This window comes from Egretta garzetta, unplaced genomic scaffold (assembly GCF_000687185.1).
Source record: "Egretta garzetta isolate BGI_Z169 unplaced genomic scaffold, ASM68718v1 scaffold231, whole genome shotgun sequence".
NCBI classification, from domain to species: domain Eukaryota; kingdom Metazoa; phylum Chordata; class Aves; order Pelecaniformes; family Ardeidae; genus Egretta; species Egretta garzetta.
Genome location: NW_009258727.1, coordinates 4,305,511 through 4,320,790, shown reverse-complemented (window position 1 = coordinate 4,320,790; position 15,280 = coordinate 4,305,511). Strand labels below are relative to the sequence as shown.

Below are 15,280 nucleotides of genomic sequence, written 5' to 3'. Positions count from 1 at the left end.
TAGTTCTTCCGCCTCTTCCTGAATTTTGGGGCGTTCTTCATAGGCATAATCACTTTTTTTTTTCCCCCCCAAAACTAATCAAGACTTATTTATTTTTGTTCAGACCAAATCATCATTCCTAGCAGACTTACGCTTGTGTCTGACTCTGCAGTAATAACCATGAGAGAAATATTTTCAGCAAAAGCCGTTTGAGTCATAGGCTTGCAGGGCGCACTTGTTGATTTAAAGAAAGAGAAAACAGGGACAGCAGCAGTTCCTGCAGAGCACTCGTCTGACCTGTATCGCACATGCGTGCCAGAGCTATATGTAGTGGGATTCTGGCTTGCTGCTATCCCTGGTGGTAGACAGGCCAGATCACTCGTCAGGCAGACTTAGCTGACCTTCCTCATCGTTCAAGAAGCAAGCAACAAAGCAGAATTGGCTCAGCCCTCCCTGCTTTGACTCGTGGACAGAAGAGGAAGGCATTGTGACTACATTTTTCCAGCAGTCCTTGTCTTCCTATGATTTTTGATAGTGGATTTCATTCCTTCTGCGCAAATAGTGGGACCCTGTTTCAGTCCCTTTGGCTTGCTCAAGGTAACTAGTAAGACTTCGATAAGGAGATGCAGCAACTGGTCAACCTGGAATGGAAATAAGCACATTCTTCAATCTGCATGTGCTTATAGTGGCAGTGCCTATGGTGATAAGAACAGTTTTAATCTTTTGAAGGGAGAACAGCTGTGCAATAAAAAGAAGGGGGTTTCAAAGAAAATGAACTTTTCACTGTATTTTCACTCGTCTTTAGAATTAAGTGAATTTAAAAACACACATGCCTGGGGGCTGATAGGAAATTTGGTTTATTTTTGTCTTTAGTAAAAGTAAACGTCACTGTACTCTACAGTGAATAATTTTCAGAGCTCTTTAGAAATGACAAATGCTCGACAGATCTGTAGGTGTGTTAGCAAGCAAATCTTGAAACACCTATGTAGGTCTGGAAAGATGGTATACATGACAAAGTGTTTGCTTTCCTTGCAGATTGAAGACTATGATCTTATAGCAAGCATGATGGGAGCAAAATGTAAAAAGCTTCGCAGTCTGGATTTGTGGAGATGTAAAAACATAACTGAAAGTGGAATAGCAGAATTGGCTTCAGGCTGCCAGCTTTTGGAAGAACTTGATCTTGGCTGGTGCCCTACGTTACAGAGCAGTACAGGCTGCTTCACAAACCTTGCACGTAAACTCCCAAACTTGCAAAAGCTCTTTCTTACGGCCAACAGGTCTGTGTGTGACACGGACATTGAGGAGCTCGCTGCTAACTGTACGCGTTTACGGCAGCTGGATATATTGGGTAAGAAAATGTAGAACTATTGGTATATTTCTTACTGTGTCCCAGTAGCCTTGCAGTTAAAAAGGAGTCCTTGAGACAAAACTGTCTTCTAGACATATTTTTAAACAAATATTTCTCAAAATTATGGCTCAGCATATGAAAAAAAAAAAAAGAGGGAAGTTTTGCTCACTGCAGTGAGTTTCTGACTTAGACTCCAGTGGATTTATACCAACCGCGTAAACTGACTGCTTAGTATGAATTGCTTAAACTCAGATTTAAGTGTGAGATTTTTCCAGGAACTTTTAGTTCCATGACCATTAGTTTTTTTAACTGAAATCTTTATCTTTTGACTATCAGAAGATCCAGTTCTTCTCCTCCTTTTGCTTTTGTTTGTTGTTTCATTTCTGTGAAGTGTGACAAAGTATATTTATAGTGCGAATCTGTGACCCATAAACAGATTTCTGCTTTTTGCGCAATACTGATACACCAAGCAATATTGAATTTCTTTGTCACTTTTACCAGGAAGTGAATTTAACTCATTAAAGAGGAAAAGGTAATTAACAATAAAACTTAAAATGGACTTTCTACTGAGGTGGCAAGGAAGTGATGAAGGGCAAAAAGCATAGCAAATCTTAAATTTTTAATCCTCTGCAGCTTCTATAGTTAAAAATATTTTTAGAAATCTAAAGTAAATGTACTTTGGACTCTTGAGTAAGGACTTTGAGAAATGTAGTTTTGCGTGATACTGAATTTAGTCTTTTTATGGTGGAATATGAGGTTTTCTTTTTAAAATAATGGAGGACAGCAGGGTTGTTCATGAGATCAAGGTGGGAGAAATTTCTTCATGCTTTTACTGACTTATTTTCACAGGGTTAGTTGAAAAAGGAAGATATAAATTAAAGGGAAGAAAGTATCTGCACTGCATATTTTTTATACTTAATAATTTTAATGAAAATACTACATTTAGGTTGAGAGAGGTGCTGGAAAGAACTAAGATTGAAGAACTTGAATAACAATCCAAGCAAGTTTAAGGCTATCAGCATTTCTGGTTACAAAAAATTCACCACGTGGCGTTGGATTGTCACTTCAGTATAGCTAGCACCCTCTTCTACTGTGAAATACGGTTTTACTCATCTCTGACTGAGAAAGTTGCTTTCTGACCAACGTGGGAAAGGAGGATGAACAGATAAAAATTTACCTGCACCTAGTACAAATTGTAGAGACTTGATGTATGCGGCCACAGGACGCAACGTTTTTTGTATATCCTTAAGGAAACCTATTTTGCAGCTAGATTATCAAGGGCACATTTGCCTATTCAGACATGAAAAATTGCCAAACGGCATAGTGAATGGAGTCTTCCATGAACACCTATGTTCTCCTGACCACCCACTCCCATCCATTTCTATTACAATGGCATTGTGTCTGCCCACAAACTGGTCTGACCTTCTCACTACACCAGAGGCTGCCCAGTGAATAGTTCGGCTGTGTCAAGCCTACGGATAGTCTGCTACTTCTGTTGCCTCTCTGCTGGCAGCGAAGGTTTGTTGCCACACTTCTCCTTTAGGATTTGAATTCACATTTGAATTTGGTTTAATATCTTATTGAGGTTTTTGTGGAAAAATTAATGCGTGAATGTGGAAAAGGAATTTGTTCTGTACCCTGGGTGCTTACCAGTATTCTTGAGTCAAGTAGGTTTGTAGTCGGCTTTTCCCAGTGAGAATGCATGTTTGGTTCAGATGGGTGCTTTCCAGAGGATATCCAGTTGAATTATCTGCAAGATGTTACCAAAACCCTTAATATCCACCTTCCAGACCTTCCTTTCTTCCATCAGAGGAATATTTGCGGGGGAATCCTGTCTTCTGCTGTAAACGAGTCAGTACAAGGTGATACGATATATATGAAGGAGTTACCCAGCTTTTTTGGCAATAGCAAGGAAACTGCGTTCATTTCTTTGTCTGAAAATAGGAACCATTATAGTCTGTGGTTAAAAGAATGAGTTGTCAGGTAGAACCACGTCGGGTCACCTGGAGGTAGAGTTGCCAGGTATAGCAAGTGCAGAAGTCGCTGTTGTCTGAACTAAAGAGCTGGTCTCTCCCAGTGCAGGAGTACGGAGAAAGTCATAAATCTCTGTATGTGCTCTAACTATTGGTGGCTGATGTAGGACCATCCTGTTACTATAAGCTGTATAAGATGCTTAATATGTTTTTGTCCTTTTGAAGAAGTGTGACAACAGGTCTGAAGCTGTTAGAGGCCTGAGGTCAACGCTCAGCTTTGCAAGAGTAACCTTGAACAGTGGGTCTTCTCTATGATGTGAATGAACGAGAGCTACTCTCATTATATCCTTTGTCGTCTCCCAAGTACAGAAATGTCTGGCTTGTACACGCATTGTGAAAGGTGTCGAGTATTGCTGCTAGGTTAGCAGTGCATGCTGTAAGGGAACGTCTTTTGCTTCAACAAAGCTGTGTAAAAGCTTAAGGTTTTTCGCTATATACAGGCACTTACCTAAGTAAGGGATCAGAATGTCTTACCTTGCACTGCAGTCACCAGCGGTGACAATACTGTACTGGGTTTCTCTCTGGTTAGAACTTATGAACTTGTCAGGGAGAACTCCTTGTTTCAGTTATAGATCATTTATCATCACAATAGCTTCAGGACTGGAGGAATCTAAGCCTCTGAAAGACATCTCGTTGAACCATGTGTCATTCATTGAAGTGTTACAAAATGGATATTATATATACCCTGGATGCTGTTATCAGGTGGCAGGTCCTGCAGCTTGCTACCCATCTCTCCTTTCCTTAGTCTCTCCCTTATTGTTTGGCAGTTCCCTTGTTACAGAATCAGAGGACTCCGAAGAAGATGAGAATTGCCAGTTTTCAAGGGCTCCATAAAATTATTGGCCCATGTAAAGCATTTTTTGATGGGTGGTGTGTAAAACATAATTTAGAAAGTAAATTTCTGTTAAAAAAAATAAAATCTTGAGTTGGATCCATATCTGCTATATATTACAATACAGTTTGGAAGAGGAAGCACGACGATGTGTGTATCACTGAGTACGTGAGGGTGTGCTTGAAGTTTTAGTTCTGAGCTTTCTTTTACCCATTACATACTGAGCTGCCTCCTTACAAGTATCGTTTCCTTCTCTGCCCACACCCTTTCCACTGACTGACGTGATGGGTTTCCACCTCGCAGTAGAATGATCCGGCTGTGATCATCTGACAGTTTTGTAGTGACGGAGTACATCATCCAGTGCTGTCAAAAGTTAAGTGGACACCTCTAGGCCTGTAGTTAAAAAAACAATCTTCAAACTGTGATCAGCATTGAGCAACGTGACGAGTCAGATGACAACCTGGATTGGCAGTGCCAAAAGCTTTTCTTGTACATAGTATCAGCTGCTTAGTTATGGTGCTGTGGGGCTACCAGCTGCTGTCAAGGATGAAGAATAAGTCATCTTAACCTCACCCCCCAAAAGTCCCGGCTGCCTGTCCTGCACAAAAAGAGTAATGAAAAGTAGACACCCTTGTTAACGCAGAATTCATGTATTCCTGTCTACATACCAACACCTCCCACACCTTCCTGAGCAACAGAAAACCCAACTGCCCCCTTGCCAGCTGTCAAAATTTTCAGCTTTATCTTGAGAGCATCAACACGTAGTTAGTCAATTCAAACATGAAAACGTGTAGCACGTTAAAATTTAGAATTTGTGTGCAATAGACTGAATAAAATGTAAAGAATAAAAGGCTAGTCTGACTGGTCTAGGAGAGGAAAGAAAAAGTAAGAACATTTGAGGGAATAGTGCTAGTTATTTTCAGGGCCTCTACTCTTAAATATTATTTGGTGTGTAGTAGTATCCCTTGGCCCTAGAAACTGGAGCTGTGGCAATTTTTATAGCCACCATACACAGATCTCCTGAACAGCTCTAGAATTTGAAGACTTGGATATATGATAGACTGTAAATTATTTAATTTATATCTAGTAAAGAAGTCATTACTCGGAAGTGTCTTTTACAAAGAAAATCCCAGAGAATTTTTCCAGGGAATAAATGGAACAGCAAAATTAAATAGCTGATTTTAATATACCAGTTATGTATTTATTCTGAGAGATGGCTGATTACTCCATGTAGGAGAAGTTGTAGTAAGAAACAAAACCTCCAAACTCTAGAAAAATGCACTATATAGGTAATTAGCAGGATATGTTGCCAGTCTTTCAAAGGCAAGGGGAAATGTGCAGTATTACGCTTCTGAAATTCTTTTGAATGTGCTTTTAAGAAATAATGTATCACTGATTGTACACTGTATAAATAAAAGTAAGGCTGCGGGTGATGTTTGCTTATCCCCTGGTGTGAATAACCAAACCCCAACTAGATTACTGGCTTTTTTACCTTTTGGAAAAAGATATTTCCTAACATACAATTTCAAGCCTGAGGAGGAAAAAAGAAACAGGTGCGGTAAAGCACGTAATTTAGGATGGCCTATTTAGTTACCCATCCATGTAAAATCTTAGTCTTAGACAAAATGGTAGGAGAACTGTCGCAGGTTCAGGTAGGAAGGAATGAAGAACATCCTACACAAAAAATCTGTGGCTAGGCATCTAGATCTAGCATTTTTGTAGAAAGGCACATTTGGATCTTGAAGCTTAAGAACTGTGATGTGTAAACGAGACTGGTTTTAAATGAAGGTGCTGATGCAGTAGCAATTTTAAGGCTTGGCGGAAAAAAGATGAGTAGCATAATGCGGTGTTCCTGGATTTTTGGTTGGAATGGTAGAGCAGGTCCTGCTAGGAGGATAGTGTGGTACAATTATGGTCAAGTGAAGTAAATAACTAAAGTGTATTATGGAATTTCTGTGTATGGCTATAAGGGCTGTTATACCAACCACCAGGCAAGTGTGGTGACAGTGATCATATAATAGTAGGGGAGTTAAAAATCACAGTCATAATGACAAGCTTTGATTACCTTTGTGTAGATGAGATAAAATTTGGGGGCATGATAGCAAAGACTGTTTTCAGGTGATATTAAATGCTATCTCAAAGCAACTAATCTGAGAGCCTACCATAGAAGAAGTGAAGACCATGCTTAGCTACCCCCTTGCTTAAAGACTACTGAAAACAGAGGCATCTCGCTGGAAATGAATCCTGTTCAGAGAAGAAAAATAGGAAGATGAACTCTAGAAAGTGAAACAAAATCACAGTAAGGCAGAATGAGATCTTAAAGAAGCATTGGCTAAAGATAAATGCTAAAACTGTGTTTTAGTCATGTAGGTTGATAGATACTCCAGATGTAAAGGATCGCTCAGAAACGAGAAGGCCATTGCAGAAGTGTTGCCTGTCCACTAGTGTTCATGGCAAAGGGGATCAAGTGGGCTGCTACAGCAGAGCCATTCTTTCCAGGAGATTAGCCTGGAAAGCTGCCTTAAATTGGGATGCCAATACAGAAAGCTTTTGAACAAATCAATACAATGTACAATAATAAATGGTTAGGACTAAATGGTATTTATGCAGCAGTTCTAAATAAGCTCAAATACAGGGCTGTGGAAGTCTTATTTCTAAGTGTGTGACCTGTCACTTAAATCAGCCACAGCAGTAGAGGAGTGGAGGGTTAGAAACATGGAAAAACCTCTTTAAAGGGTGCAGGTTAGAAGCTACAAAATAGTAAGGATGTCTTTTGCTCTGTGTAAACCAGTTGCAACCATAAGAAAGTCGGTCAGTCAGTGGATGTGAAGGCCATTACAATATTTTGAAGGAGAGCTGCGTCCCCCTGAGGATAGTTATGCCTCTCCAATGTTTTGGAATTCCTTGGAGTTCTTGGTGGAGGTGAGTACTGATCCAGTCCATAGAGGATTGGATTTTCAAAAGCTTTAGCCGAGGTTGTTCTGCTTTTGTAACTTAGCTGTCTTCTCCTGGATCGTAATGTGTGTTTCAAAGATAGACAACAGAGGATAAGAACATACCATCTCTTTGGAGCATGAAGTTACATCACCACTGTGGTCACCAAGGGTCTGTACTGAGCCGAGGGTAGAAAAATCTTAAGCTGAAGAACTTAATGCTGAAGAATTCAGAATGATCTTATGATACTTCGTGAACAGATGATAAAAGAGGAGGAAAACTGTTCCATCAAGTGCAAAGTAATTGCATGAGGCAAAATAACATTAACTAAGCATATGGGGGGTGGTTTTATATTAGTTACTGTTTTGAAGGAAGGTGATCCTGTGGACAGTTTTTGGGAAACATCAGCTTATTGCTTGGCATCATTCCAACAGACAAACAGAAGGGTAGGATTTTTTAGGAAAGAAATGGAGAAAACACCGTAAGACCTCATTATATAATAACTGACTTCGTGCCCTGTGCCCTGTATAGTTCTGGTCATCCAGTTTCAAAAGTACTAAATTAATGCAGAAACAAGACAACAGGGATCATCTGAGATACAAGATTCTGGAAAACAGACAGCCTTGAGGGAACAGAAGAGATGTCCATAGGATTATGAATGATGTGGAAATAGCAAACTGGGAGTGATGTCCCACTGCTTCTTCATGATTCATTGCCCCTTCCTTATTGCAATTAATAGGCAATGGGTTTAGTGCTGCTTTATTTCCTTTTTTTTTTTTTTTTTAAAACATTGTATAGTTAAAATGTAGAACTCATGTGAAGGGGCCGTAAGTATAAAGAAGTTCAGAAAAGTTCATGGAACGTATCTTTAGAAATCCCTTAACTGATAATTTTTGGCAGTTGAGAAGATCCACAGTGAAAAGCTGCTTTAAAAATCTGCTCTTGTGTTTTTTGGCTTTTTTTTTTCTTCTTTTTTTTGGGGGCAGGAAGCATTATTGGCCCCAGCCATAGACGTGATCATGGACTAGATGGCTTTTTGGGGTGCAGTGCAGCTTAAGATGGAGCTGTGCAAGTTGAAGTGTCTACCAGCAGGTGTCTGCAGTCATATTGGATCTATAAACTCTTTTTAGAGCCAGGAGAGCTTGATGAGCAACTTAGCCTACCGTAGACATCCAGGCTTGGTTCACTTGCCCAGAATAACCTGCCTGGCTTCCAGCCATTCCAGTAAGGCAGCAATCTCCTCCTGTGGGTCAGTGTCCTGTCTACCAGCTCTGTGTGGATGTCCTATGTGGTCTAAGGAAGCCCAAGGGGCACTGGGCACTTCAGGGAATGGAATCGTACCTCAGTGCCCAGTCAGCTGAACCAGGGGCTGAGCACCGTTGGCTGTACTGACTAGATGTCCATCAGCTAGAATGGGTGTGTGGATGCTTGCTTATAAATATATTTGATTTCTGACTCAATCCCATGCTTGATCTGAGCCTGCATGACACTTAGGAGTTCAGTCACTGCGGTCATGTTTTTAGCAGGGGTCAATAGTGTGGTTTCTGTTACGGTTAGTGGATATATAGATATGATTGGTAGTCTCTTGAACAACTGCCCCTGCATGTGCGTAACACCCCTACTCACTCTAGAGTCCTAGAAGCCTTGCTGGTTTATTTGGAATTGGAGTAGCCCATAGCAGCTCGCGTGCTGTGCTGGTCATTGCAGTCAGCAGGAGAGTCGTGAGAGCGTGGGTGTAGTGTGCTGTGTTGCTTGTTGCCAAAGCCCATCATCTGGTCACCTGGAGGTCTTGTAGCTGTGGGTACTTGGGGTCAGCTTCTGTAGTTAAAAATTCCCCTTGAAGTCGTAAAGTCGCCCCTCAATAGAAAATGATGGAGTTACTTAAGCAGTTGGGTTAGGAAAGTACAACAGGCTTCTTAAAGGCAAACATTCTGCACTGTCTCCGAGAAGCTTTTAATTTTAAATCTAGTTGAAATAATCTAACCAAAAATTGTGTATTAACAACTTCCTTTTTTTTCATGACACAGTATTAGCAGCTTTAAAAAAATAGACTATTCTCTGTAACCTTACAATTTGTCTTGTTTCCTTTTTGTTTTTGAACAGGGACAAGGATGGTAAGCCCTGCATCTTTAAGAAAATTGCTGGAGTCTTGTAAAGATCTTTCTTTACTCGATGTGTCCTTCTGTTCACAGATTGATAATAGAGTTGTCCTAGAACTGAATGCCAACTTTCCTAACGTGTTCATAAAAAAGAGTTTCACCCAGTGACTCCCTACGTACGCTGCCGTGGAATTCATTTGACAGAGTTGCTTCCTGTGAATTTGTGCTAACTTTTTTTTTTTAAGAAGAATATAAATCCCTTATGACATAGTGGAAAGTATTAATTATCTACACAAATGGGTAAAATACATTTAAATATATTATGCATTTCTTAAAGAGTAGATATTGTACCTAAGAATTGTTTTACTCTGTGTTGATTGGTGGCACTGCATGTTTTTAAATACCAGCCATATGTGTGGCTTTAATGAGAAGAAAATGAATAATGTCTTAAATGTCCCTTTACAGGGTGTTACACACCACAGTAAACGATGTTAATATCCAGGTGAAAGCAGAAGCTCAATATTTAGCAGTAAGAATAAGATGGGTGCTTCCTTTTTATGTATATGTGTTTGTGTGTGTATACAGAAATGTATACAGATGTATTTGTATATACATACACACGTACTGTAGCATTCTAGTGTGGCCTGCAGCATAAGATGTTATGATCTGGCCTATAATTAGTTGTTTGAAAACCCATTTAAGCTTGTATAAGAATGGATTGAAAAGACACTTTGTCTTCATTTTTTTGCCAATGAATTGTACCTGATACTTTTTTTTTTTTCCTCGCTTCCTACACCTGAATTAGCTATAGTGATGTTTTACAGTCCAGCCTAAGCGACACAACAGATAAATAGGAGAATCTTCCGCCTGAGCTTAGACCAGAAATGAAAGAGAAAATTTACCAGCTGCTTCTTGGTATTTGATATAAAGTTTGAGCCAGGTACTTAGTGTCGTAACTGGTAACGTGTAGAAAACTCCAGAGCAATTTTCAAATTTCTGTCATGGTCAAGACTTGATTTGTGATACATCTGGTTATCACGCAAAGCACCATAAGAATTAGAACTTAGGATAATGCGCTAGCAACTGTCCCTTACACTGGCATCAAATCTGTTGTCAAGTGTTCTGTAAAACAGCAATGAAAATACAGTGAGTTTGAAACAAGGGCAATAGGATTTGGTGATTTAATAATCGCCAAAGCTTAGTATTGGATTTGGTTTAGTTGGGGGGTTATTTTTTTGTTTTTCCAAGAGGTGATTGCTCAAAGTACTATTGCACTCTCTCTCTTTAACACTGTTCAGCCTCTGGAGAAGGAAAACTTGTGTCAATGGACAAATTCTAGAGGTTTCTTCCTTTTGCACTTCCTTGGATGAAGTTTATATCTTTTTTTTTTCTTCTTTCTTTTTCTTGAATGCCTCTGCTAGAGTATGTTGCTATGTACAGCTTGAGTTCAGAACTTTACCTTTTTAGCCATTGTTGATGAATATGGACCATGAAATATAGCCTGTCATTTGATATTGCCTCCACTGTTCTTGTATCGATGGCACTTACTACCTACTGGAATAAGAAGGAAGATATTTTGTCTGGCAGAAGTACATTACTGCACCGAAGATCACTGGCAGTAAATAACCGACCGCTACGAGGACTGCTACGAATCATTAAAGATTTGATGATCTCTGTGACTCCTGAATGAATGCTTCGAACTCTTGTGCTGGTGCCAATACTTTATAAACCATGTCATGAAACAGCTACAGAACATTTATCTGATTTTATAAAAAGACCTTTTTCTTCAGATTTTTAAATTTTACAGAATCTTTTGGGAATTCCAGATCCAAAGAAGGGCATGCACAGTTGGCTTTTTGATTTATTTTTTTTCCTCCACACAGATGGCACTATGGGATTTCCAACTAGCTTATGCCATTCCATTTTTTTTTTCCCCAGAAAACTGGACATTGTCAGAGATCTTTAGATTGGTTTACTTTTTCTTTGTTTTCTTCTCCACACACTGACAGATGTCTGCTTGGGCGTGATTCTGTGAGACCTCATTTCTTTCAATCAGGTTTGGGTTGATTTATTTTTCTGGGAACTTAACTTCTAACTTTTTTTTATCTACGAGTAATATTTTTCATTGTAATTGATAATTAAACATTATTGTCCTAGTTCTAGGAGAACACAGGCTCAGATATTGGGAGTTTACAAAGAACAGTATTTCAGAACAAATGTTTTTGTTGTGAAATTTCACTTCTCAGGGTGCATCTGTGTTTATCTCCTTTTTTTCTTAGAGAACCTTCTTGTTTGTTTTTCACTGTAAATAGAATGGGATGTGGATGAAGTGATAGCCATTGTGCCTTCAAACTGGTAAACTTGGTAAATAATATAGTTTCACTTCTACAGCATTAGTGAATCAAATAAGTGTTTTTGTAATTGTGTATGTATAAAGGATTTAATTCTCTGTTGCTTTTTAGGAAGTATAAAGGAGGTTTAAATTGACATTTTGTTCATCTGAAAGGATTTTTTTTTTCTTATGTTGTGCCTTCTCTTTGAAATTGTTTTGGTCAGGAATTCTCTGTTGTCACTTGAAAGATAAATTGAAGTCTACTTTTTATTTGGACTATTTAAAACTTAGTTGTTGCTAACACATAATTAACTCAAATAGCTGAGAAATAATCGGGAAGGACTTCCGTCTAGGGCTGTAGACTTTAACCTCCAATCAGTGGGTAAGGAGCTTTTTTAGCTATGGCTTTATACCTCCAAGAAGTCTTCCAGCAAAGAGAGGATAGAACAGACTTGACATTTCTGATATTTCCAGGACAAAGAAAACAACATGCTTTCAGACCTTCCTTATACATCACAAAGAAGCAAGAATAGATCACTGTCTTTTTAGTTCTGTTATTTTATACTTAACTGTGTATATCTATTTATACATACGTATGCATAAGTTATATATATACACACACATATGTTTGTGTGTATATATGAAAATTTTTTGTATGTGTGTACATACTTATACCTATGCGTATGAATCTCAGAGTTTTTCGGGTAGGAATTACTTTTGTGAAGTGAATGTAATAGCAAAAGGTGTTTCATAGAATTTCTGTTTTCAACCCTTGTTTTACTGTACCTGGAGACTGAGTTCCTCTCCACTCACATGGGCAGGAGGGGTGTGCTGGATTTCCTGTGTTGCATTGCCAAAGTGCCTTTTGGGTTGTCTGCATGTGGAAGGTGTTACAGGGTATGGTAGAGTGTGAATGCACAGTCCGATAACTACTGTGGACTGCCTCCTTGTGAAGCGGTCGTATAGAGGGAAATTTGTTCTGGTTTCATTTAATCCAAAATGAATGACCCCAATTCCTCAGTTGGAGGAATTTAGTTATTCTGAAATTGGGTCATCTTCTCCAACACTAGGCTGTCCCTCAGTCATGTTACAGAAATTCTGCTTTTAAGGATATTCCATTTTTTATCTTGTCCTTTGATCGTGTCTGTCTTGTTGAAGCATTGTAAAAGATGTGCTTTGGCAACAGATGTTAAAAAAAACATTGCTAGCATGTCCAAAAAAAAAAAAAAGAGGCTTGCTCTGAAGCGCTCCTTTTTTTAAACTAAAGGGGGGCTTCCGTACTATCCGTATGAAAATGGTGTGGGATGGCATGTAGGTAGCTATATCATGCTTTTGGACATTTTAAAAATTAATATGATAATTTTACCATTTAAAGCACCTTCCCAAGTCTTGAAGGCTTCAATTTAATAGCGTACTTGTATTGATAATCCTGAGCTGTCTGGCTAGATAGCTCTATGGAAGTGGATGGTGTTTCTGTTGTTTAAATTATGCACGTGATTAAGTGCATTAGTGAGCAGAACTTATATGGAAGAACAGTTTTGCATAGGAGTTTGGACCTGATAATCCCCATGTGCTTGGAGGTCCAAATTTCAGCCCAAAAAAAAAAAAAAAAAAGGGAAGACTGATTCTTTCCTTGGGGCTCTCATGCCAACTTTTCCAGATACAAGATGTCCAGTAATCATGGTACACAGTGAGTAGAATTCATCTCGCTGAATGATAGCTCTCTGAAAGTTAGACATCTCGTTTAAGGCAGGAATCTGGGCATCTCTAGAGAGCTATTAATCTCCTCCTAAGGTAGATATTTAAGGAAAGTAGAATGAATAATTTTCTGGAGAGCCTCTCTGGAGACTGTGGAAGCTGTGATTTAGCTCAGGTTAGATACTTCACTTAAGAATACTAAACTGAGCTTCATTCCATCCAGTGTTGTACTGCCTGTCTTGGAATAGCAAAAAACAAGACCGGAATAACATCCATCCCCAAATATCAAAATCCTCCAAAACTCATCCAGAAAGAAGCAAATTGAAGAGATGCTGACAGCTTGAAAAGATCAGTGTTTTAAATGCCAGGATCTACTTCTGCCCCAAGTCCCTTGCCAATGCCTGTGGCGTGTCTTTTTATTTTGGTGGAAATGCATCCCCTTACCCTGTTTTAAAATCTCATGTACCTAACTAGCTATATGCGTAGTTCTGTAAATGCATGAAATTAATGGGAAAACGTAATTAATGTATTGCAGCTATTTTGATAATCTTTCATGTTGCTATAATTAAGACTATGACTAGTTTAACTGCTCTCTTGTCATCAGAAATGTCACCCACTGTGCGTTTGCAAAAACTGTGGTGTTAGTCCTGGTTCTTACTGTGTCTACTTACTGCATCTTATGGGATATGTCTCCCACGTCACATCTGCAGGATGACTGAATTTACAAAAACCAGATAAAATGTAGCATTTTATTATTTGGAGTATGGGGGTGAGTTTATATATTGATTTACATGTTCGTTATTACTCTTTTGCAATGATTCCGTAAGGTGTAGCTTTTGAAACGACTAGGCTAAAAATTCCTGACTTAATGCATCTGTACATGCTGTGTTAGACGCGGTCAATGTTTTTCCCCAAATGAAAGCATTTTTCCTTTACTGAGGTGATAATTTGTGTGATTTTAGCATTCTGATTTGACAAAGAAATCTGAGAAAGGGCTCTTTCTTAAATATTACCAGGCATGGGGCGGGTTGAGAGAGCTGACCTGAGGAAGGGCTGAGGTGTGAGTCTTGTGCGTTACAGATCCTCATGACCTTCAGAGAAGGGCCTCGGCAAGAAGTGACTTTTTATAAGATTCAGCCTCAGTAATAGCAGACAGTGGTGGGACTTTCCTTTTTAGCTAATGGACTAAGTACTGTTATTTTAGTTTGAGTAGCTCTCGTTTCTCCCTGTCCTGTTTTCATTTAAGAGTGATAAATAGCACAGTTAGGACAGACATCCTAAATTGGAGAGGATCCATGGTGAGGAGTGAAGTTTTTCTTTTGCACGTTTTGTTCCCCTTTTCCAAAACCAAACAAATAAAACCCCCCTCAACTATTTGAAAGTGCTCTTTTTTTTTTCCTTGGATACTGAAGAAATGCAAATGTCAAGATAGTTGAGAAAAGAAACAAAGGAGACTTATCCAGATATATCTGGAATCTCAAGAAAGGGTGGCCAGAGCTATTTATAGGCGCAAGGAAAGTAAGTGCATTGTTCGAAATCAGCTGTTATCTTTCCCAGAAATGTAGTTTCCCATTTAATTTCACATGCTCATACTTCTAAGTCAAGATTTATCATTTAGATGCTCTTAATACTGACCTTCCCTATATGTGCTTGTGTGGTAATTCCTAATGTCTTTTTGTTTCATTTTTATGAACTACATAAAAATATTTTTTTCTTCACCTACCAGTGTCCAGTTGCGTTTTTTGTTAAACTCTGAAATGATGATGTGAGACTTAATTGCTTAGGTTTTTTGCAACTGGTCCTTTTCTGAGGGCAAATAAACTGCAGTTTTGGGGTAAAAATAGTGGAGAAGGCTCTGGAGAGGCAGAGGCTCAGGGAAAATCTTATCAATGTATAGGAATACCTGGGGGGTTGGGGGGGGGAGGGATGAAGAGGAGGGAGCCAGATTCTTCTCAGTGATGCTCATGGGCAGGACAAGAGGCAATGGGCACAAACTGAAACACAGGAGACTCCATCTGAATACAA

The 15,280-nt window shown here is 39.1% G+C and overlaps 1 protein-coding gene across 5 annotated transcripts in view; it reads left to right on the top strand.

Annotated features, from left to right (window-relative positions):
- FBXL4 (F-box and leucine rich repeat protein 4) overlaps nt 1-13,212 on the top strand; it is a 64,929-nt gene extending 51,717 nt beyond the window's left edge. For 4 of the 5 annotated variants that reach the window (XM_009649060.2, XM_035888783.1, XM_035888781.1 and 1 more), the window contains exons 8-9: nt 1,015-1,327; nt 9,230-13,212. In XM_009649060.2, the coding sequence (XP_009647355.1) occupies nt 1,015-1,327; nt 9,230-9,393 (477 nt within the window). In that variant the 3' untranslated portion in view covers nt 9,394-13,212. Of the gene's footprint in view, nt 1-1,014; nt 1,328-2,176; nt 2,846-9,229 lie in introns of all 5 variants that reach the window. The other variant, XR_004841204.1, reaches the window with a different exon arrangement.
- Nucleotides 13,213-15,280: the final 2,068 nt, after the last annotated feature.